The sequence below is a fragment of the Apis cerana genome, linkage group LG15 (genome assembly GCF_029169275.1).
Source record: "Apis cerana isolate GH-2021 linkage group LG15, AcerK_1.0, whole genome shotgun sequence".
Lineage (NCBI taxonomy): Eukaryota > Metazoa > Arthropoda > Insecta > Hymenoptera > Apidae > Apis > Apis cerana.
This window is the reverse complement of record NC_083866.1, coordinates 2,974,735-3,000,091: the sequence shown is the minus strand read 5'-3', so window position 1 is coordinate 3,000,091 and position 25,357 is coordinate 2,974,735. Positions and strand designations below refer to the sequence as shown.

Here is a 25,357-nt window from a genome sequence, read left to right as displayed (position 1 = left end):
AAATTATGATAATAAATAATGGATAATATAAAATATTTTTGGATTTGAAATCATGAGATTAAAGTTATATTATTGTTTATAAAGTTATATTATATATTATATATAAAGTTATATTATATATTGTTTCTAAAAATATTATAATTATAAATAAATAACAATTCTTACTAATTTGAAAAAATAATATAATAAAGAAAAAAATTTATGATTTACAAAGTTATGTAAAAGATAATTGTATATGTGGAATTATAAAACTATTTTGTAATTTATAATAATAGAAACTCCATCTTTTAACTTGCTCATTGAGCAATCACTTTTCTTTTATATTTAATATAAGCACTTTCATATTCTTAATTCTTGCATAACATCGAATATGTGTATGATGTGTATGATGTATATGATATATCTGTGTGCGCGCGCGCGTGTACATATATATATGTACATAAATGATTATTTATTAATTTATTAATAACCAAAGTTTCTTAAATATTACAATCACAAAAAAATTTAAAATCATTAAAAAAATTAAATTATAAATAACTTTATATTAGTTTAAAAATTTCTGGTTAATAACTTTTTATATTTAAAAAAGAGAAAAAAAAATAGCAAAAAATAATGTAAAAGTAAAATCAATATAATATATAAAATAATAATCAATTAATACATTGTTTATTAATATTTTATTCCAATAAATTTATATTTTCATTTTCTTAAAATGAATAATCATATTTCATTTTATTAAATATCATTTTCTATAACAATTTATTAATCTGTTGATTCATCATAAATATAATAAACAATGTGTTAATTAAAAAAAAATAAAATTTGATAAATTTAATAAATTAAAAATTCAATTTTTATAGACTAGATACTATGATTTGTATGTTTTGATTTGTTCAATATATAACAAAAAAAAAAATTTAAATAGTTTCACAATCTTATTTTGTACCATCATACTCATTACCAGAATAAATGTATATTTTTTTTATTTTAATCTATTAATTCATTTGACGATGAATATTAGTGAAATAGTTAAATATCTATTTTATTTGTATATTATTATACGTTAAAATATTCATCATCAAATATAAATCACTATTATTAAGACACAACTTAATAATAGTGATTCCAAAAGCAATTCTTATTCATTATATCGAAATATTTTTTAAAACATTTAAATTCTTATATGATTGTTAATTTTTTTTAAGGTACTATTTTTAATACATATATGTATACAATTAGTTTATATTGTATATCAATAATGATTTTAATATATCACGAAATTTTGCATTTATAATTTCTACAATTCATTTATATTTCTGATCGATTTGCTGTTAATTTCATCAATTTATTTATTAATTTCATTCATTAAAATTTCTTGTTAAAAAAATATTGTATTCAAAAAACATTGAACACTGATAAAATAGATCACATGAATTTTCATAATAATAAGCTAATCCTTATAAAATTAGTTGCTTTTGTTTAGCTATGTCCTTTTTTCTTTCTCTCTTTTAAAAGATTATCACTTTCTTTTTATTTTAAAGATAACATGGATAAACTATAATGTTAGAAAAGATAAAACCGCTTAATAAGTAAACATTTTTACAATAATATAATCTCATTTGCACATTAATATATCATTGATATACATTAATATATCATTGATTGATTTTTTCAAAGCAATTTTTATGTTATATTTTTATATATATTCTTATATATATGTATATTATAATTACATATTAGCAATAAATAAATAATTTTTGAATAATTTTTTATTATTATTAAATTATTAAATTAAACTTGACCAAACAATATTGTTTTTCATACTATTTGTGAAAATTTTCAATTTTTTTGTGGATTATGTGTTAAATTTAATTAAATTAATGCATTAATTTAAAGAATATTTAAATAGTAAAAATAATCAAATATTATATTCTTATATTTTTTATATATATTATTTTAAATCTTTTTCAATGAAATATTTATTTTTTCTTTATTATTATTTCAATATGATAAGTGATAAAAAATTATTTAAGTTGGTCAGATTTTTTTTTTCACGAAAATGAATTAAAGAGGATTTAAAAAATGTTTCCAAAAATATATATTAAATAACGAAAAAAAAATTATCGTAAAGCTATTTTATGCTATATTGGAAATAGTTTATAATTACATAAGAAGAATAAAGTTATATTACGACAATTTAGAGAATAAAGAGAGAGAATTTATAATTGTACAAAGGAATTCTTTTTTTTTTGCATATATTGCAATAAAGAATTATCGACATGTGTATGATTTATGCAAAATCCAATCAATCATTTTTTTCTCTCTCTTTATCTCTTTCTTTCTTTCTTTGTTTTATTAATACATTAACGTCAGTTTGGTCTACTACTTTGGCCTAACAAAAATATAAATCATAGGTACTTTGTAAAATATTAAATGCTCATTTAGCATGGAAAAAAATTTACAGACGAAAAGAGCATTTGGCAGTAAGAAATTAAACAGATATTAAATTATATACATTAATTGTATATATTTTTGATATTGAACTGATTGTTTTCTTTTTGAATTCATTATGAAAGTAAATTTGTGCTTTATGAAGAGTACAAATATATAGGGTGAATTTTCATAACTAGCGAATATAACAATGAAATGATTGCTAACTTATAATATCACCCTGTATGTATGTTCAAATAAAAGTCATGAACATATTAAATATATAGATAAAAAATATGCGTCATTTTCGTCCCTGAGCAGAATAGTAATAATACAATATATAAAAATCTTGTGAATTATATATAAATATGCAATACTGAAATTGTAATATCAGAACATTGTCAATCAGATTTGATTTAAATATTAAAACAGAATTCTTATTTGTTTGAAATCGTAAATCTTTCCTCATTCCAGTTGGATTCTACGAACAGAGAAATCTATTCAAATTGGCACAGAGATCAAATATATCAATTAGAAAATTGTGACACAATAATATGTGACGAAAAATTATATCTAATAACTTATTATATTCAAGCTTTATATCTATCGGAAGAATCAATTGCGCAGCATAACACTAAAGAGAATATCAGACCGAGTAATTCTAGAATAGCTATAGCAGCTGTAACTCCTATCACGATATTCTTTTGGCTGTTTAATGCGTCCATCAATTTATCTATGCAACCCTGAAAGAAAAAGAATTTGTGAGATTCGATCGGAGTCATGCTTTCACAATGATTGACGTATAAGCGCGTTCAACCAGTCGTTCAATGAATCACAATAATTTATTTCATAGAATTAAAAAAATATGCAATGTGACAAAAATAGTTATTAAAAAATACTAAAAATGTAAAAAATACTAAATGTTATGATGGAATTAATTATTTAATAATTAATTGTGAATGAACAATAAACATTTTAAAAATATTTTTTATAAAATAATTAAATTTTATAATTAAATTTTTTAAATAATATTATATTGTTTTATACGTTTATATATTATTTATACGTATATATAAATCTACATTAATATACATTAACATTTTAAAAAATATTCAAAGTTTGAAGTAATCAATTTTCTAAAACTAATTTCAAGTCAATGTGAAGTTCGATATAAAATATAAAAAGAGATATTACCTCGTTGTAAATTGCCGAACTAACCACACTAGCCACTTTAATATTTTGGCCTGCTTTGCAATCAGCGCTGTTTTTTTCTTTGCAACAAGACTCGGGTACTTTGTACATATTGTTCGCGTCTCCGGAAACGGTAAAACTGACAGGAAATGAAGAGTCACTGGTCGCATATTTACTACCTGTCCAATCTGCTGGACCTGTAGCTCCGCAACATCCTAGATCTGATTGAAAAGCGTCCACGGTCTCTGTGTGAGCATTGTCCTCGCCATATTTGTTCTAAAATGCAAAATAAATTAATTATCTGTTTATAACTATATAATTTTAAAATCTTGATATAGATAACAATAAACTATAGATTAAATAAAAAAATTTAAATTTATGAAACTTTATAATATATATGAAATTCTTAATCTTCTAATAATTAGGATACTGATGATTCGTAATATGTTTAATTTTAATATAATTATAATAGATAATAATAATAGAATAAAAAAAATGAATAAGAAACAAAAAAAAGGAACATGTTTGAATGTATGTCAATGAGTGTCTTCAATTCAATTCAAGATAATGAATGGAATAATTATAGATATTCACTCAGCAATTCTAAGAGACGAATGAACTAATTATAGATGTTCAGCACGAACATAGAACGACGAATTTAGGCTAATTACAAATTCTTTTTAACGAATAGTGATACAAATTTATTTTATGATAAAATCAAATAATTGACTGATACCTTAACAGTATTTATTACAGAAGATTTGACCAGTTCTTCTAGACGATTGCTATTGGTATATAACCATGCTCCAGCCGCGATTTGTGCAACGATTACTACTAGCAGACAACTAAAGAAAGCGACCAGCATGCATTGAGATCCACGGAAAGCACCGCAACAACCGAGAAAGGCGACTATCAGCATCAGGATTCCGGCTGAGAGCAAGATATAAAGACCAGCATTGAGATTATGTTGTTCTTCAGCCAGGGACAATAGAAACATTTGTCCTGTTAACATCCATACCGCAAGACCTACTGCTGCTAGACCTACAGCCTGAAAATTAATTTATTGTGTTAATAATTGAAAAATATCATTTTATTTAATAACATTCTTCTCTATATAAGAAAATGAATTAAAAGTTGAAATAATTTCAAAATTAAAAATTAAGTAATTTCAAAAAGAATATAATTTGATAAAATTCATTTTTTTGTAAGTGGATAAAATATGTATATAAGTCAAGTTTATTTTTTTTAAATCAATCAATTGATTGATTTAAAAATTTTTTACAGAAATTTTTCTTAATTATATTTTTAAAAAAACATTGTTATTTTTAAAAAATAATTAGTTTATTTTTATTCAAATTTCAAAATATAATATAATGAAGATAGTAACAAACTGTCATTAATTAAACTATATTTTTTTATTAATGATTTATCTATTTAATTTCTGAAAAAAAATCAACAATTGGAAGACAAAACAAAAAAGCAATAAATAAAAGACTCAAAATGAAATAATTCTTTTTATTGTTTAAAATTATCAATTTATTATAGAAAAATTATTAGAAATCTAGATTAGTATATAGAATAGAATAATAAATGATTTTACAATTTTTCCAAGAAAAGTATTACTATAGATAACGATAATTTTTTTTTTAACGATAATATTTCAGAATTCACTGGGGCCCTTGATAAATGGAATACTGTTGTTTAGTTCTCTCAGAAGGAAATTACAGAAAATTATAATACATATTTTAAAGAGAATAATAAATTTTACATTCTTAAATAACTCTTTTTTAAATAATTATTGCACTTTTCTGAAATATATTTAAAAATTAAAATATTAAAAAATATTGAAGAATAAATAAAAATAAAATTTTCTATATTATAAATATATAATATATATAAATCTTAATTTTAATCTTATTATTAATAATTTTAATAGAATAAAAGAAAAAATTTCTTAAAATAAAAATATAAAAGATTTTCTTTCAATTTTATATTGCATTTTTAAATTAATTCTATATAATATATTTATTAATATTTATATAAATTCTAATTATAAATCAAAATCTAATTATGAATTATTTTTAAAAAAATAATACTAATATAATACTAATAATATTAATAATATGTAAACGATTTATTATATAGGCGAAACGTATTCGCTTGTAAAAATGTTCTTGGCTCTATTGAAACAGAGAAAGCAGAGAAAGAGTATGTATTCTGTTTTAAGTGCTGTTCACAATGCACTATATGGATAAATAATGATGTATTCTTGCAAAACAAAGGAACCAGAACAGGACGCATTTTTTTCAATGAACTATTCACCAGATGTGTACACTTCCATATTAGAATGAATCCTTATTAAAAATTTAATTCTTCTTATTTCCCCTTTTTTGCAAAAACCATTTAACATTTATCCTGAATTCAAAATATTCTAATTATATTTTTACATATTTACCAAATTTCAAAGTAAAAAAAATTAAGATTTTTTTGTTATTTTAACTCTTGTTCATTGCAAATAATATTTAATTTATTATATTAATAATAATTATTCTATAAAACATGCAAAAATTTCTTATAATGTATATTAACATATTATTATAGAATATTTATATTTAATTATAAGACTATTATAAGACTATTTATAAAAAAAAAATAATAACAAAAAATATATAATGTATTAAATAAATCTTTGGAATTCTTTTTATAATTATAGTATTTAAAAATAAAAATCAGTATATATAAATCAATTGAAAAAAAATAATAAATGAAACATGCATGATGCAATCTTGTTCTCTTGTTAATCATATATATTATGTTACTTAAAATTATTATTATAAAGCTACTATTATAAAACTGTTATAAAACAGAGTATATTGCTTTGAAATATTATTAAATGCTAAGCAAATAATTACATCATCATAATTACATCATTTTCATATAAAAAAAAAATTACATAAATGTAAAAGATATATTATATAATTTATATATTAAATATATCTCTTACATAATAAACTACATAACATATATTTCTTAGCATAACGAAATAGGTTATGTTCTGTTATACAAAGTTTTTCAACTTGATTTTTTTATAAACGTTGAATAGACTATAAATCATATTATATTTAGATATAATGTATATGAAAAAAATAGATATCAAGATTGAAGATTTAGTAAGTTAAAGCACTGAAACATACTCGTGACTTCCACTCAATGTATAATCACGCTGAAGGCGTGCCGTTTAAACAGAGGACTTCCTGTATTCTCGGTGTGTTTCGAGCTGTGAATGTTGATGTAAGAAACAGATGCAAGAATTGGAAAAAGGATTGCTTTAGAAAAGCTGATTTACCGATACTATTAGAAATCAGATGATATCAAGTTCGAGATGGGTCATATTTAATGTATATATATATTGAAAAAAAGGCTAAATCAATTTTCAAGATACAATTAAGTTGTTGCAATCCAATATTTAATATTATATTATATATATTCATAAATATACCATAAATATCATATAGATAAAACTTTCACTAAACAAAGAAAAATATTTTTAAATATATTACTAAGAAATAAAATAAAAATTCATCAAAATATAATTTATCAAAATATATTAAAAATATTTATGTTTACTATCTAATTTTTTTTTAAAATTACTTTTTTATAAAATGAATACATTTCCTTCTATTTATTTCATTTATGAATTTTATTATTCAGTGCTACATATTATATTTTTTTTAAATATTAACGAAAAATTGAACTTATTAAAATTTTTTTTTAAATTTTTTGCAATTTTCATATTTTAAAATATATGACAATCATTGTGTTTCAAAATATATTTGTTTATATGTGTTCAAAATAATTTACAATTAATATTTTATAAAAAAAAAGAACAATCAATAAATATATAATAAATATTATATTATAAATTCATATTTGGATCGATGAATTAAACATAACTTATTTAAAATGATTTGATACTTCTTTTTCAAACAAATTTACATTATATATTCAAAAATAATTATATTTGATTATTATAACATAATTGAATAATATATATATTTAAAAAAATATTTATATAAAATTTATAAAATTAATAGAATTAATAATTTATAAAATTTATAAAATTAAATTTTATAAAATTTATAAAAAATATATAATAAATTTGTATATTGCACAAATAATTATTTAATTCTATTAACATCTACATTCCTATTTAATTGATATTTTAATGTTTTATATTCTTTTCTTTTTTAAATATATTTAATAATATCGAGTTAAAAAATAAAATTATGTAGAAAATTATATAACGAATTAATCAATTTGCAAAAGACACATATTATCGATAAAATAATATCTAAACTTATATAAAAAAATATATAGAAAAGGTAGAAAACTAATGAGTCTATAGAAAACTAAATTTGTTAACATCTGTATAAACATTTTTCATCATATTATACAAATTTAGTATTACGAGTAATATAGACAATCTAAATACGCAGAATTAGAATTAGATTTTTTAACAACAAAAATAAATAATCGAATTTTATCATCGATTTTTTTATATAAAACATTTATTAATTTTTTTTGTAAATATTTAATATAAAAAATTAATTAAAAATAATAGTAAATTAATTAAATATTATTTTTTAAATTTATTAAACTGAGTTTTCGAAAATTCAGAGTTGAAACATATATAAAAATAAATAATATAATATATATATAATACATATATCATATCTTTTTTCAAAAGTATTTGGCATCTTTATTCGATGCCAAGTATGCCAAGTTCAACATTGTTGGTTAATGAGATATAATGTTTCAAGTAATCATCATGATTGAAATATTTATTACATATATACATATTTCTTTAAAAATATATTATTTTTGTGAAATAATTTTTTTGTCATGTTTAATTTTCAATCGATTTCAAAATGCAAGATGCAACTCATCATAGATAAAAAAGAATGTGTGTATTGATATGATGTATAATCACAAGGGATGGAAATAAACTGGGCTATAGTGTAGGATGCAAACTCGTAGGAAGAACATATTCGTTCTCTGACTGGAAATCTATATTTAAACGCACTTATTTCTCGTTGAACATTTTCAAACTAGATGCGATGTTTGTCTCAATGCTGACATAAGCACTATTGTTAATATCTAACAAATGTTTGATGTATGATAATTTAACTGGTTTCAATCGATGCTCATGACAACATTGCAATTTAATAACAAATGAACAAATCTAAGTCATTTTTTTTTCTTCCTAATTTTCATGACGCATTTCTAAAATTTTAATGTAAATTTAAAATGTTATAAATTAAACATGATTCATATGTGTTAACAGATTTTTTTCTTTGATAAGATCAATATTTTCGATATTTATGACAATTGAAATGATATCAATAAGTAAATATTTTTATTGTGACTTTATATAGTCACTTTACAATTTCATTGATTTTTCGTTAAATAAAACCAAAATCGAAAAGTTGATTATATGAATCGATGAAATTTAGAACAAAAAGTAATCAATATATCCAGATGATATCAATTTAGCTGTTTTCTTAAATTAGCTCATATTCTACGCAGGAAAACTGCAGCATTTATTAAAGAAATTTTGATAGTTTAAAAATTTATTATTTTAATTACAAGAAACATTTTAGACCTATTGATCATCATTCGAAATATTATATATTTAATAAAAAAATCATTAATTATTAAAATTTATTATTGTTGACAGATTTTCTTAATATACTAATTAGTTTTCGATATATTGTATAATTCAATATATTGTATAAAAAAAAAAGAAAGTGACTATAAAACATAAATTTTAAACAATTTATCTTTTTAGAATATAAATTTTAAAAATTATATTTTTGTCAGGAAAAGAATCTTATAAAGAATCTTATGCATTTAGTTATAATCTATGTAATATTGTGAGAATTATATTATTATTAGATTGTAAAATAGCAAACTAAGAAAAAATTTCTAAAATTTATTATTCCATTATCCCATTTTAAAATAAAAAAATTTATTGCAATTCACATTTTAGATTTTTTTTATCGATATTTATATATTATATGCAAAAAATATCTTATTTTTATGAATATATATAAAATATTTATAATTATATAAATTAATATTATAATTTTATAAAATTTATAAAAAAATCTATAAATTTATATAAAATTATTTATTGTATAAAAAATATCATCATATAACTCTGTAAATATGTAAAAGATCTTATTTCAAGATATCTTTATGAATAAAAAATGATAAAAAAAATTTTGTCTTGTTAAAAGTAAATTTACAATAAAATTATTACATTATATAAAATATAAAATAAAAAAAATATTGTGTAATTTGTTCAAATTAATAATTTTAAATCTTTATAAAGAAAATTGCGTAAATGAATTGTCTTATTGCAATTATTGTAATAACATAATTTTTAGATAATATTATTTTAATTCAATCGATTATGATATAAACTCAGTCATTTTATTCTTATAATCTTTGAAACAAGTTCGCGATTTGAGATAAATTGCAGGTCACCAGGTTAACAGCTATAAAGGATAAATTAAATAGAATTATTGGCATAGAAATTATTTAGTTCGTTATTTAATTCTTTTTATTCTTTATCTTTTTTTCTTGCATTTTTATTTTCATTTCTGTAATAAATAAAATGAAATAAAAGTTTTATTCAAATTTTTCTTTTTTTATTGAAAAATTAAATTATAAAAATAAACACATAAAAATTTTTTAAGTTTATTGAAGTAATAGTCACATTATTACATTGTATATCTACTTAACAGTCAATATGCTTAGTAAATTATATTATTTTGAGAATTACATTACATCTTTTATTATTAAACGATATATAATAATTTTAATCAATTAAATCATTATAAATATAACATTACTAAGTATTAGTATTGTAATTATAATATTTATTTACTGATTTTATTTTTTTTATTAAGCTAATTAAATTTTAAAAACCAAATTAAATATAAAAATTTCATATATTGAATGATTTTGTGAATTTATTAGTACATAGCATAAAGAAAAAATATATCAATAAATCATAAACAATTGTTTTGCTATAGTTATTAAAATTTCTGAAATGTAATTATGAATACTTACCCAAAATATAAGATTTATGCAGACTAATGAGTATTTAACAAATCCATAACATTCTGAAAGCACCATCTTCTTCAATTATATATAATACACAACACTCTTAGGTTATTTTGATATAATGGAAAACACGAATTCTTAGCTCGATAGGAATCGTTTACATTCGTTGGACGCTAATATACGGATGAAGAAAGTTTATTTTTACGTTATTATGAATTATTTAATACCGTTCTCGCATATTATTAAGAGAAAAACATTGATTCATTCTATGCAGCAATTTCAATTTATAAGCAAATGTCATGAGATTGGGATATAAATATAAATTATCGGCATTAATTTTTATCGTGAATTGCAAGTCTAAAGAATAAACTAGTATTCTCGTTTAAACCTTCTTGAAACTGCAGCTTATGACGTCATTCGAATATTCTATCTCTCTTATTTGTGTTTTGTATTATTACTTCTTTCTATTCACAAACGACCCTTAGTGTTTGACTCATTCTAACATACTGTTCCCCTAACGCTCATTCGCTCACTTATAATCCCCACTCTTTTCTGTTAATAATACTACGCATGCGCGAAACATCATGAAATTATACATTCAAACATTTTTGTATATTTTTTCTGATGCTTTTATTTTATTCTTGGGATTTTATTCTTTTTTATCATTCTTTTTTTATAATAAATATTTTTAAAATTTTATTGTTCTAATATGTATTTAACAATATATTTAATAGCATTTTGTTTAATATTTTTTATATATCATATTATCTATATTTTTTTACTTCCATTATATTTTATATTAATTTAAATATATTTAAATTTACAATAACAAATTTTTATTACTAATGATTAAAAAATATATTTGAATAATGTACATTATTCATTAACATTTTACATTATATTATTTATTAATTAATATATTCTATCTAAACCTTCAACTTCTTTCTTTTTATCAATATCTCCATTTATATTTATAGAAGTTATTCTTAGCATTGTTCTATGTATCCTATAAACTGTAAAATAGATAAATATATTAAATGGAATAATTGTAAAATATTTTTGTTATATTATAAAATAATATTAATCTTACAATTTAATCTTCTATATTGTTTCCTTTTTTTCATTTTAAAATTTGTTATTGTATGAGACAAAGTTTTTTGTATTACAATTGCATCAACTGATATTAATTCTCTGTTTAGAATAGGTCTTCCAATAAGAGTGAAATCTTTACTGCCAACTAATAATACTTTTTCTAATTTTATTTCATCTCCTGGTTGAGGTGGCCAATTACCTTCAATGGCTATAATATCACTTTCTGTAACTTTAAATTGTTTTCCTAGTACATGTATGACTGCAAATAAGCGACCAGTCGATTTAGTAGCTATTTGTTTGTTAATTTCATTGATTACATCTAAAAATAGAAAGAAAATATTAAAATTACATAGATAATATAAGAATAAATAATAATTAATGAAAAATATTATCATAATGCATATTTATTCCATATAATTACCAATTGCCATTTTTTCTTTTTTTTCATCATATTCAGGCATTTCTTCTTGATAGTTTGATGATGAATTGAACCAAGGTAATTTATATCGAGTACGATATCCATCTACTCTTATTTCCCATAATTTTGATACTATAATAAATAATTTTTTATTTATATATTTTATATTTATTTCTAAAAATATTTAATCTTTATGTTATGTTAATATAATAATAATATAATAATTTGATATTATTAATAATTATAATAATAATAAATAAGTTTTACAACAATAATAAAATAAATAAAATATTATATAAATATTAAAAGTAATCATATTTTACGATAAACATAAAATCCATATACGAATAATTAAAAAAAAAAATAGTTAAAGAATTAACTATTATGATATAATGCATTTCAAAATAATTAATTATTAACTATTAAAAATTTCTTTATTTTATGAAATAAAAGTGAGGTTATAATTTAAAATTTGATGTAAATAAATAAATGAATCTTATTTTTATGTAAAATATTAATAAACCTGGATAGTATTTTTTATATGTTAAAGTCGGAAGAATTCTTTTGATACAGGTATTTGTAACAAAATTAAATAATCTCGTAGAAGTAGTGAGTGTCGCCATGATTTATTACTTATTTACATGTTTGTTTTGTTTGATAACTTAAGAACGTGAAAAATTTAAAAGATATGTAAAAGATGTTTATAATTATAGATATATTTTATGAAACAAAAAAATAATATATTAGAAAAAATAAAAATGATTTTTTTTAATAAGAAAATATGAAGCAATTGTAAAGATTCGCGCGAAATTTTTAAATAACGAGTTTCAATATATCATATTCGAAAATAAAATATATTAAAAAATCATCGTTATTTAATATTATATTTTTATTTATGATTTTTTTCTAATGATATTTATTTTTTAATGTAATATATATTATTAATGTAATAATTAATATATGATCTAAAAACAATTTGCATATACGGAAGAATCGTAGTATTTTGTAGACTTCGCTTGTAGTTCCGGTTCAAATCAGTATGTAAAGAGATGTCGTATATATTCGCGAATAGTTACTTGTTATGTTTAGCCATTTGTATTGTGTAGAATCAATGATTGTTGAATTATTATAATCATTCTTAGTGTTTTTAGTAATTCGGCTACGTCGAATTATGCAGTTTTATAAGGAAAAACTTCTATCGCCTGGACAATTGAAACGTCTTAGTGAACACAAATATAGCTGTACGACAAGCAGTCTTTTGGATGGATTTCTTCAACCCTGGTGGGACTGGCTTGTTAGCAAAGTACCTCTTTGGCTTGCACCCAATTTAATCACTATCGTAGGTCTAATCGTCAACATTGCAACTACTTTGGTTCTTGTGTATTACAGCCCTGATGCTAAAACTGAGGTATCGTTTACATAACCTAATATTTTATTGAATCTTTTTCCGTGTGAAAATATAAGAAGTTTTTGTGAATTTAAAAAGCCAATATATAATTATTCATTATTACTTATTCAGTAAAAGTAAAAAAGAGATTAGAATAGATATAAACAAAAAATAAATATATGCAATTACGTTATAAAATATAAAATTATTAATAAAAAGCAAATTTTATATATAATATATGAATATTTGAATTATATATATTAATTCAATTTTATTAATTCCATAAATTTTTAGTTATGTTTATATATAGTATATATATATATATATAGTATATATATATATATATATATGATAAAATACAAATGATTATATTCTTTAAATGTAGATATTTCTATATTTTTATTAAATATATACTAATGTATAATAATTATATAATTGTATTTATCAAATGTACTCATGTATAATAATTATATAATTGTATTTATCAAATATTCATATATATATATATTTATTCTAAAATTATATATATATTTTGTAATATATTATCCAAAAAAATAATTTATTAATAAAATGAAATTAATATTATCTTAGGCACCTAGATGGGCATGTTTTTTATGTGCACTTGGTTTGTTCATTTATCAAAGTTTGGATGCCATAGATGGTAAGCAAGCCAGAAGAACAGGAACTTCAACACCATTAGGTGAATTATTTGATCATGGATGTGATTCCATATCAACTGGTATGTTAAATTAATAACTTTTTGAGATTTTAATTTTTGTTGAAAATTCATATTAAATATATAATAAATGATATGTTGTATATTTTTTTTACTAAATAAACTTTTACTAAATAAATTTTTTTTACTAAAATAATATTTAAACATAAAATGTATTTTATAATTTATATTATATTGTAATTTTAAATTTATTATGTTATAAATAAAAAAATAATATTTTTATTTTTTTAGTTTTTATTGCTTTATCAGCATGTATAGCAGTGCAATTAGGATATTATCCAACATGGATGTTTTTTCAATGTTTTTGTGCTATGACACTTTTTTATTGTGCTCATTGGCAAACATATGTTTCAGGTAAAAAATTTTTTTCTTGTTCATAGATATTAATAATTTTCAAAATTGTTGTTTATATTATAATGTAATTATTTTTAATTAGGTTCTTTAAGATTTGGCAAAATAGATGTTACAGAAGCACAATTTACCATTATAATAATTCATCTCATTTCTGCAATTTTTGGACCCAAAATATGGATGATGGAGGTTGTATCTATTTTAATAATATTTTTAATTTTATTTTAAATTATTTTATGTCAATCAATAAGATATATCAAATATATTTTAATAATATATTGTACTTGAAGAATGTTTGGCTAATTTATTTATTATTGAAATTAATAATAATTTATTAATGAAATTAATAATATTGAAACATTTTGCAAATCTTAATTAAATAATTGATTATCATAAAATATTTGTTTTGTTTTATTTTTATTTTTATTTTTAGTTTTTTAAATAAATATGAACTTTTTTAATATTAAATTTATCTAATAATATTAATTTACTTTTAAAATTTAGTAATAGAGTTTGTAAATATTCAATATTATAAAATATGAATTTTTGTAAGATATTAAGAACATAAATTTAATTTTTTACATTTATTTATATCATGATTTTCCATTTGAACCTTCATCAAATGTTGTCCAATTTTTGTTACCTTTGTTATCATAATTTTGTATGTATGTTATATTATTTGTTTATGTTTCATCTATTCATTTCATCAATTTATTAATTAAAGATAAATAATATAGAAATAAATTATTATAATTAAAATGTTAGCTAATTACTCTTTAATTTAACTATTGATTATATGAATAAAAATTAAAGTTTTTGATAAATTCATCATTTTTTATCTCAAGACTCATGTTTATAAAAAATTTGAAAGTATTTCTGCATGAGTCTAACGAGATTATTTCTTACAGATACCATACATAGATGGTTTTATGTTTAAGTATTTAATAGGAGTTATGACAGTAATTTGTGCAGTGGCAAACTTATATTCTATCTTTTCGGTGATTTTCACCGGAGGAGTGGGCAAGAATGGTTCAACTGTGGCTGTAAGTTAGTCAATTAGACTTTTGTTTTTAGAAATATGGAAATGGGAGCAGCATGGCATGAGGAGCAGTGCTGAAATTACCTTTTTTGCTATGAGACTTATAGTAACATGCATTTTATTTCTAAATTTCTTACTCATTACTCACTTATTCCCCTTCATTTATTCCATTTCTTTTTTATCTTCCTGCATCATATCATTATTTATCATAAATACATCATAATTTGTATTTGTACTTACAGTTTGTTATATTCTCATAAAAAATATATACAGTAAACCAAAATTTGTAGTATGAAAGAAATCAGAGAAATTCTATAGCGCAAAATAATTTAAATAAAGAATTAAGAATAACAAAATTGCAATTGAGACAAAACAATTTCCTCATCGTAATTTTGTTATTTTTGATTTTTGTTTTATTTTGAATTATATAATCTCTTTAATTTCAAATATTTCTCAAATTATGGTCTACAGTATAATAAAAAATATTACTGTATAATAAAGAATATATAATCATATAATACTAAATCTATCATAATAAAAATTATATTTTAAGAATTGTTTTATTGTATTTATAAAAAATATATACTTTCTATTTATAAAAAATAATTTCTACTTAATTCAACTTATGTTTAATATTTAAAATTGTGCTTTTGAAACAATTTCTATCAAAAAAATATTAAATAATGTGATGTAAATATATATATTTATTATCATAACATAATATTTTAATAATATCTTAATATCTTTTAAAATGAAATAAAATTAATATTAAAAAATTTGCATTAGCTTCAAACAGTAAGCAAATATCTTCATATAAAAATTACATTCATAAAATTTATCATAATCATAATCCATTGATTCAAAATACAATTTTTCATCTTAATCACAAATTATTATAATATAAACATTTATATTATATGAATGTAGAAACTTATAAGAAATGAAGAATTTGTTATTTATATTTTCTGGCTCCCTTGTGCCCAATAATTTAATTTACTATTCTACTATTCTGTATTATATACTGAGCCACTAATGGAACTATTTTATGTTGAAAAATTACGAATAATTTAAAAAATATAAAATAAATATAGGATAAATTTTAATTATATTTCTATAATATTTATAACGAGAGAGATTTTGTACATTTGTTTAGATACCAGTGCTTGGTGTAGGCACAATCAGTAACTACGTAGCAGTGTTATTTTATGCAGGCTACATTCATGTATTCCTTGAATTCTGTAAAGTCTTTGAATCTGGTGGGATTGGAAAGAACGGTTCCACGATTGCAGTAAGTTTTAAAAATTCAAACTCGTCAGTTATATATATATATATATGTAAATTTTTATATATATCTACATCACTATAGTGGTCTTTCTTCTTTTATTTTGCTTGCCTATCTAGTCTATTCAGTTATTATTATTCATGTTAAAAAATAGTTTCTGCATTACTAAATTTTACTTTATAATCTATATGCACATTATTTTATCATAATATAAGATATTTGTATGATGTATTATGAAAAAATATGGCTTATATTCTAATATTATTCTAAAATATAATTTTTTTTATGGAATTTTATCTTTTATTTTATTTAAGTGTTTATAACTATATTTTTTAGGATATTAATTATTTATTCCAGAAATATTTTCGTACAAATAATTGTCAATCTTATACAATAATAATATAATTTTTAAAAATAAAGTAAAATTCAAGCAAATTAATTTATACAAAAATTAATAAAAAAGAAATTAATTTTTTAATTTAAAGATTTAAAGATTTTGTTTATAAAAAATATAAAATGAATTTATTTGAATTTTTAGATTAAGTTATTTATAAGTAAGTTTGATATGAAATTAGAAAACTCCAAAGTTTCTAATTGATTGATTTTAATTGACTATTTTTGTGAGATAATGAAAATTATTTAAATATGTTTTGAAGATTTGAAATTGTTTCAAGAGCAAGAAGTTCTTTTCATCAATGATGAAAAAGAAATTAAAAATATTTAAAAATTACTAATAGAAAGATTTTTCGTATCGCTTGCACAGTTGCCATATACTGGCACAGAGGTCAAGGTGTTTCCATTATGGGCTGCTGTGGGCATCGCTATTTTACTTGCACAAAGCAGCATTTCCGTCATTCTTGCCGGTGGTGTCGGAAAAAATGGCTCCACCGTCGCAGTAAGTCAGTTCAAAAGTAATAAAATCATCGTGTAGTGCACTTTGCATTTTACTTTAATCTAGGCCCATGTTATAAAAAACAAATTTACTTTTAAACAAATTTATTTTTTAAATTATACACAGAATTTGGTATTTTATATATTTGATATTGACATAAAATAAATATATATTATTATATTTATTTATATATAATATATAATATATATATATATATATATATATATATATATATATATATATATATATATATATCATACCATATATCAGTAATTCAAAAAATTAATAATGTTAAAAATATTTTATATAATTATTATCTTTGTTTAAATTAAAAATGAATCAATTATAATTATAGGATTGTATATAATTAATTATAATATAAGAAAAATGTTTAATGTTACTCATTAAATTATTTGTATGGGTCTAAATTTTGCAAGAGCATCACACAGAACTGTTTACTGTATTTTTGTTTTCACTTTGGTTAACACCTTTTCCTAAATATATAAGAATATATATTAGAATATCATACATATCTTCCATTTTATATTCCTATTCATCAATTTCTATGCACTATTACTTTATAAATCTGCATGCACTATTAAAAGTATATATATTATTTTATAAAATTAATACAGTAATTTTAGTTAGTACATGCTTAACTACTTTTATTGCAACTAATTTTTTACTGTGTATTATAACTTTATTATTATGTATTATGCTAAAAATATATATAGTAATAAATTAAATTATCTTCTTTAATTTTCTAATTTTTATAAATTTTTAATATAATTTTGTACTATTGTAAATAGATGCTTCTTTAGAGATTTCTTGAAAGATTTATATTTTATATTTAAATATATAATAAAAATGTTGAAACTGATAATTTTAATTGATTTATTATGTAAAGTATATAACTTTGTAATAAAGATGTAAAATTTCAATGAAATGTATATTGTATACATAAAATTTTTTGAAAGTAACTATTTCTTGCATATAAAATAGAAAAAATTTTTGTACAGTAACTATTTTTTGTGTATAAAATATTTAATTACATATTCTATTTTTAAATAATAAAATTTGTCCTTTTTAAATTTATTATGTAATTTTTTTATTAATTTATTAAATATGTATATTTATAAATATTTATATTTATAAATATAATTTATAATTTATAATTATATTTATAAATAGATGCTTAAATATTAAATTTTAGTTAGGTATTTAAAATTAGGTATTCGTAAATATATTACTGATTTGAATATTTTTTTTGTGTAATTATTATTATCTTCATAATATTTATTCCGTTTCAGGGAACATCAGTTTTATCTCCAATTATTCCATTTAGTTTTGTGGTAGTACCAGCTTTTATAATTTATAGAAAAAGTGCTGAACATGTATATGAAAATCATCCTGCATTGTACATACTTGCATTTGGAATGGTTGCAGCTAAAGTTACCAATCGATTAGTGGTACGTATATTATATTATGGTTTAATTATGAATTGTTTAATTTGTTTATTCATTGTTTTAATTACGTTTAATATTTTATGGTATTATTATTCATTATTACAGGTTGCACATATGACAAAAAATGAAATGGAATATTTAGATAGTTCACTAATTGGACCAGCAATGCTATTCTTGAATCAATATTTCAATTTCTTTATTAAAGAATATTATGTTCTATGGTTATGTTTTGTAAGTTTTTTAATATTTGAATATATATTTTATTGAATTTTTTTTAAATATTATATTTATATGTTTTATATTTATTTTTGTTTTTAGATTTGGGTTACTTTAGATTTGCTCCGATATAGTTCTCAAATTTGTCTTGAAATTTGTGATTATATGAAGATCAAACTATTTAGGATACCATTAGGAGATCATCGAATGAGCCTGGTTTCTAATACAGCTGAAAAAAATGGTACTAATAGGTCCCAACGTAATAGATTGCAAAAGAAACATCACTAGGATTTACTTGTGATAATAAATGTACTGTACAATTCATTTTTTGTATAAAAAAAATTTAACAATATAAGAAAATATAGGAATTTGATAAATTTTGTTATATCATTGTATATACATATATGCATATATATACATATATATATATATATATATATGTATGTATATATATATATATATATATATATATATTTACACACAAAATACGAATAGTACAGTTCATTTATTATCACAGTAATTACTTATCGCCGTATATGATTAGTATTGAATATAAATAAAAAATCTCATCAACATGTTGATTAAAAATCATTCACTGCTTACTGTCGATTGCAATTTGTTATCGACGAAAAAAAATATCGTGTACCTAGTGATCAAAGTTAAAGATTAAAATCGATAATAACAAGATATGTGAAATAATATAATTTAAATATAAGAAGTAATATATAATTATTATCGAAGAAAAATAGTTAAAAGACATGATATAAACTTTAAGTAACGTTATATCATTTTTATAAGTTTTATAGCAATTTAATTAAATCACTGAATGCGAATGATTTATTCAATTTTTATTTGTTAATAATTGTATGAAATTCATATTTGGTTATGTTAAAATTACAATGACTTCGTTTTAAATTTTGATGAACTTTTAATGACTTTTTGATGAATTTAAAAGATATTAATTTTTGCACAATTTCAAATGAAAAAAAAAATATAATAATCGTTTTCTGAAGGTTGTGTTTAGTGATACTAAAGTTATATTTTGGATGCAACATTATATTTCATGATCTCGTAGAATATTATAACGGTTTGTTTAAGATTAGAGAAAACATGATTATTTTCTTACTTACAATTTTAGTTTATATGTAATATATGTATACGTAATTATATGTATAATATGAATATTTCCAATATTTCAATAGTCAATTATAACAAATTTATAGTATAAATAACCTACCAAAGATAGTTCATTTGATTCACTTTATGATTTTTCTTATTTTTTTTTTTTGTAATTTCAATTTTATATATTGAGAAATTACAAGAAATTGAAAAAAATATTAATGGCTAATAAATTACAATTATTTTTTTTTAAATATAACATACATATTTTTTATTTTTGTTTGTACTTGATAAAAAATTATGTCAGCAAAAGTGTATAATACAGAGAATATGTATTGTTTAAGTCTTATATAAATTGATAGGCATATTTTTAATCTATAATGATTTATTTTCAATTTAAATCTTAATATGAGTTTCTGATTTCAAATGTATAAAATATTTTCAAATAAGCTGAAGCAACTGATTAATAATTTTATATGAAAAAGATATTCTTAAATTAATTTAATAAAGTGGGTATTTTATTATAAAATTTTTTTTAAAAATAGCATATTGATTTAATAATATTAATCATAAAATAATTATTCATTAATAATTATTTCTTTACTAAATAAATATCTATTTTCAATGAGATAGAATATATTATATATATAAATTCATAATATATTGTAATCCTTATAATTCATGGAAAGTAAATTTTATATTATTGTATACGTACGTTATGTATGCATAATTTATAATTTGTATTGTAGTATCATTCATTTAAAAGCTTTTTTGATAATGATTTATGTTATTTAAAAAGAGATCTTAAATTTTTAATGTTTTGACATTAAATATTAGGTCATAAAAATATATTTCATTTGAAACTGTACAAGAAATAGTTTCTTCAAAAATATGATTATTAATAAAATAGAATCATTGTGCATGAAAAAAGAATTGTGCAAAAAAATTAGCACAATATTTACATAATATTTAATTTAAATATTATACAATATTTTAATTATAAAAATCTTTCTGAAAGATTTTTGAATTTTTACTGAATGACAATATTCTATGAGGTTTTCTCACAATATTGGCTGATAAAATAAATAATGTATCTAATAATCAAATGTACCGTATCTTGGTTTTTGTTCATAAAATGTAATATACTATTTCGATAAATAATCTTTTTATCATGCTATCTTTTATTTGTATATTTTCATTTTCATTGAAAAAAGCTTGATGTAATGATCAAAACATTTGGAGTGTCCCATTTTCCTATCTTCGGATTTAATCCATGATAATCCTTTCAAAATGGATTGCGAAGGTGATTTTATTTAAAGATAAATTCTAGATCTTGCTTTCTAATGTACCTTTAATCTGCATGTTTTTTTTATTCTGTATGATTTAAAATTTTTTTGTTTTATTGTTTCTTGCAACTTTATATATAATAATGAATTATAACAATATCTAAATTTGATAATATCTGAATTATAACTTCGTAATCATATTATAATAGTTTGCATGAATAATTCTAGTTAGATTCTGGAAAGTTTGGCATGTTTATGAAATTTTTCTATAAGTTAATTTTTTTATTTTATCATTTATTATTAGTAAATTCTATTTACTTTAATCAATAATTACAAAATTTGTTTTTTTTATTAACCGAATATTCACTTCAATTTATACATTATTTATTTTATAATGACATGAAAATATTTTTTTTTGTGTAAATTATTGATTATAGTAAGCCAAAATATTCTATAAGATATTCCTATATAATTTAATATTAAATACTTGAAGAATTGATATTTTTTAAATTTTTTATTTATACTTTCTTTTTTATTTAATTTTATTTTGTTTCTATTTAATAAATATTTTATCGAATATTCAGAATAATATGAAATATATATAAATATTATGGGGTACGTAACAAAGCAAGTAAAGAATTAATGGCATGTAAAGATAGCATTTTGCATGATTGTGCTTATTTTTTGGTTCTAACAAACATGTTTGATATGTTGTATTTAAAAATTATATTTCTAATATATTTCAACGTGTACAAATTATTTTTATCATAAAACATATAAAAAAAATCAAAAAAAGATTTTTGGATACGGTCATTGATTGATACATATACAAAAACATCAAATAAAAAGAAGAGTTTGGCAACTATATAATTTTAATGCATCTTATTGAAAATATAAAATGATTATAATAATTTTTTTTATAAATATTATAATTGCCAACTTAATAATAATACGTGATCTGTTACATAAATGGGCATAAATATTTATCTGATGTTAAATAGAATTATATATACTATCTATAATATATTATTCAAGTATGTGCGAATGATACTTTCAGAAATTTGATATTTATTTTTTTCTTATCTTTAATCGTATAATCGTATTTCTAATTATACAAACTAAATCCATTAAATATTAAATGCTTTTATGAAAATAAAAATAATATTTCATAATAAATAAATATACAATAGAATTATTAAAATTCATATTCAAGATATTCGCACATACCATTCGTTAATGTTTTTATTTTTTTGTATGCATGAATAGTTTTGTTCACAGTTCGAACGATGGTGGAACGAGAGCCTCTATTAGACGAGGATTATCATCATGGATCTGATACTACTCTCGATATATGACAATTGAAAAAATATTCGTTAGCGTAAATAAGTTATATCGCAGAACAGGATTACGCAAAACTCTTTTTGTAATTCTTATGATTCTTTTTTCTCAATCAAAAAACAAATACATCATTATTTACGTAATAGAGATATATCATTAATGTAAGAAAAATGTATAATTTTTGTGGTTTAATTTTTTGTAAAGATATTGAATTCGATTAGAGAAAAGATCATAAACGACATGATAAATGAAAAAATTTATTTGTATAATAGCGAAATAGAAAAAGATATTTAAAAGAGAGTTTTGCGTCACCCTTCTTGGCAGCGTAGAAGAAAATTAAAAAAAAAGAATTTTAATTTTTTCGATAAGTATATTTTACATTATACGAGACTGGTCAATTGAAATATTTTCAACAAAATAAGTAAGATCCCGTAATAGTTCTATAAACGGACACTATGAAGTACAATTTCGTTACCGGTAATTATACAACGAAAGACTCATAGTTACTCGTATTACAATTAGAAACACTGCGAATTATAAGATAAGACTTATATATATATTACTGAAAACATTTAGAGATTTTTATTTTATAAAGGAATGAAAATAGAATAGTTTTTTAAAGGACAAAAAAAATATAGAATAAAAGAAATTGAAGAGAAATATATATAGAATAAATATATATATAATATATAATATATGTAAAAAAGATGATTTAATTTCTTCAAAAGATTGAAGATTAATATTTTTTAATATTGAAAAATTAATATTGAATAGTTATGTATTAGTTATAGCATAATACAAAACGAATATTGTTAATTTTTGTCGGTTTTACGACGATCTTTAATTTTTAACAGAATTTGTATTATTTCTTATCTTTGATAATAGTTCAATTATTTGAATAAAGTTTAAAAAGCTACAAACGATAGGAAATAAAGAGAATATTTCAAATAATTTTGTATTGAAAAACAATTAGTTATTTTTTTTTGAGATTTAATTTTAATTTAATTTAATTTAATTTAATTTAATTTAATTTAATTTAATTTAATTTAATTTAAAGTACGTTACAATATTAATTATAGTAAATTTTATGAAAAATTTTGTTTTAAATATATATATAGGTATGAAAAATTCTATATTATAAAGTATAAACCATGTAATTTATACAATCAAATAAAATTTTTATTATCATTTTGTTATCTTTTTTGTTTGTTAGTAAATTTTAGAATTAAATGAATTTTTTGATTGTTTAGAAGTGTAACAAATTCGAATAACGATTAAAAATTAGTTCAATTTTTGCACTGGAAACTGGGTCAGAAATAATCATTATTTTCTGGGAATTCGGTTGTCTATCATATTTTATAATAAGTTGTAAAAAAAGAATTCTTTGTAAAGATAATTGTAATTTTATATATTATTTTATTAACTTTTTTGCAATTTATGATATATTATAATTAATTATTTATTAGAAAATTTGTTATTTAATATATAATAATTTGAAGAAAAAAGAACAATTCTTATGAAAATGTTATTTATTTATTATTTTAATCATTAAATTTTTCTAATTTTTTTAAATTAAATCTTTCTTCTATAATTCGATTATTAAAATATTTGATATATAATTTTAAAAAAAATAATTATTGTGAAAATTTTTTTCTTATATTTGAGATTTTTAGGTCAAATGAATTTTTTGTTAAAAAAAAGAAATTATATATTATAAATATATAATTTATATACATATAAATATAAATATATATATATATATATATATAATATAAATAATAATAATAAATAATAATATAAATAATATAAATAATAATAATAAATAATAATATAAATAATATAAATAATAATAATAATAATAATAATATAATATAAATTATATATTTTCGTTATAATATTTTAACGAAAATAAAAAAAAATTCTTCATTTACTATGATAAAACAAAAATCTTCTTTAAGAAAAAAATATTTTTTTTCTTATATA

General features: G+C 19.6%; 3 protein-coding genes across 16 annotated transcripts; 1 reads left to right on the top strand and 2 right to left on the bottom strand.

The window, feature by feature from the left end:
• Positions 1-2,120: 2,120 nt before the first annotated feature.
• LOC107998008 (CD9 antigen) lies at positions 2,121-11,280 on the bottom strand. Of its 2 annotated transcripts, none has more exons than XM_017056998.3 (4): positions 10,759-11,280; positions 4,358-4,669; positions 3,625-3,897; positions 2,121-3,173 (listed from the first exon to the last, which is right to left on the bottom strand). In XM_017056998.3, exons 1-4 carry the CDS (start codon positions 10,822-10,824, stop codon positions 3,021-3,023), a joined length of 804 nt encoding a protein of 267 aa, XP_016912487.1. In that variant the 5' UTR covers positions 10,825-11,280; the 3' UTR covers positions 2,121-3,020. The 2 variants fall into 2 exon arrangements, with proteins under 2 accessions (XP_016912487.1, XP_016912488.1); XM_017056999.3 differs by lacking the exon at positions 10,759-11,280 and adding an exon at positions 6,816-7,026.
• Positions 11,281-11,585: 305 nt separating this feature from the next.
• On the bottom strand, positions 11,586-13,091 carry LOC107998007 (large ribosomal subunit protein bL21m). Its single transcript, XM_017056997.3, has 4 exons — positions 12,786-13,091; positions 12,266-12,394; positions 11,843-12,163; positions 11,586-11,765 (listed from the first exon to the last, which is right to left on the bottom strand). The coding sequence occupies exons 1-4, from the start codon at positions 12,883-12,885 to the stop codon at positions 11,665-11,667; spliced, it is 651 nt and encodes a 216-aa protein (XP_016912486.1). The 5' UTR covers positions 12,886-13,091; the 3' UTR covers positions 11,586-11,664.
• Positions 13,092-13,264: 173 nt separating this feature from the next.
• LOC107998006 (cholinephosphotransferase 1) lies at positions 13,265-24,570 on the top strand. Of its 13 annotated transcripts, none has more exons than XM_062085490.1 (11): positions 13,265-13,670; positions 14,241-14,388; positions 14,617-14,739; positions 14,822-14,925; positions 15,645-15,779; positions 16,929-17,063; positions 17,821-17,952; positions 19,260-19,418; positions 19,521-19,646; positions 19,734-19,872; positions 23,315-24,570. In XM_062085490.1, exons 1-11 carry the CDS (start codon positions 13,434-13,436, stop codon positions 23,389-23,391), a joined length of 1,515 nt encoding a protein of 504 aa, XP_061941474.1. In that variant the 5' UTR covers positions 13,265-13,433; the 3' UTR covers positions 23,392-24,570. The 13 variants fall into 13 exon arrangements, with proteins under 13 accessions (XP_061941474.1, XP_061941473.1, XP_061941479.1 ...); XM_062085489.1 differs by having other exon boundaries at positions 23,303-24,570; XM_062085495.1 differs by lacking the exon at positions 15,645-15,779.
• Positions 24,571-25,357: the final 787 nt, after the last annotated feature.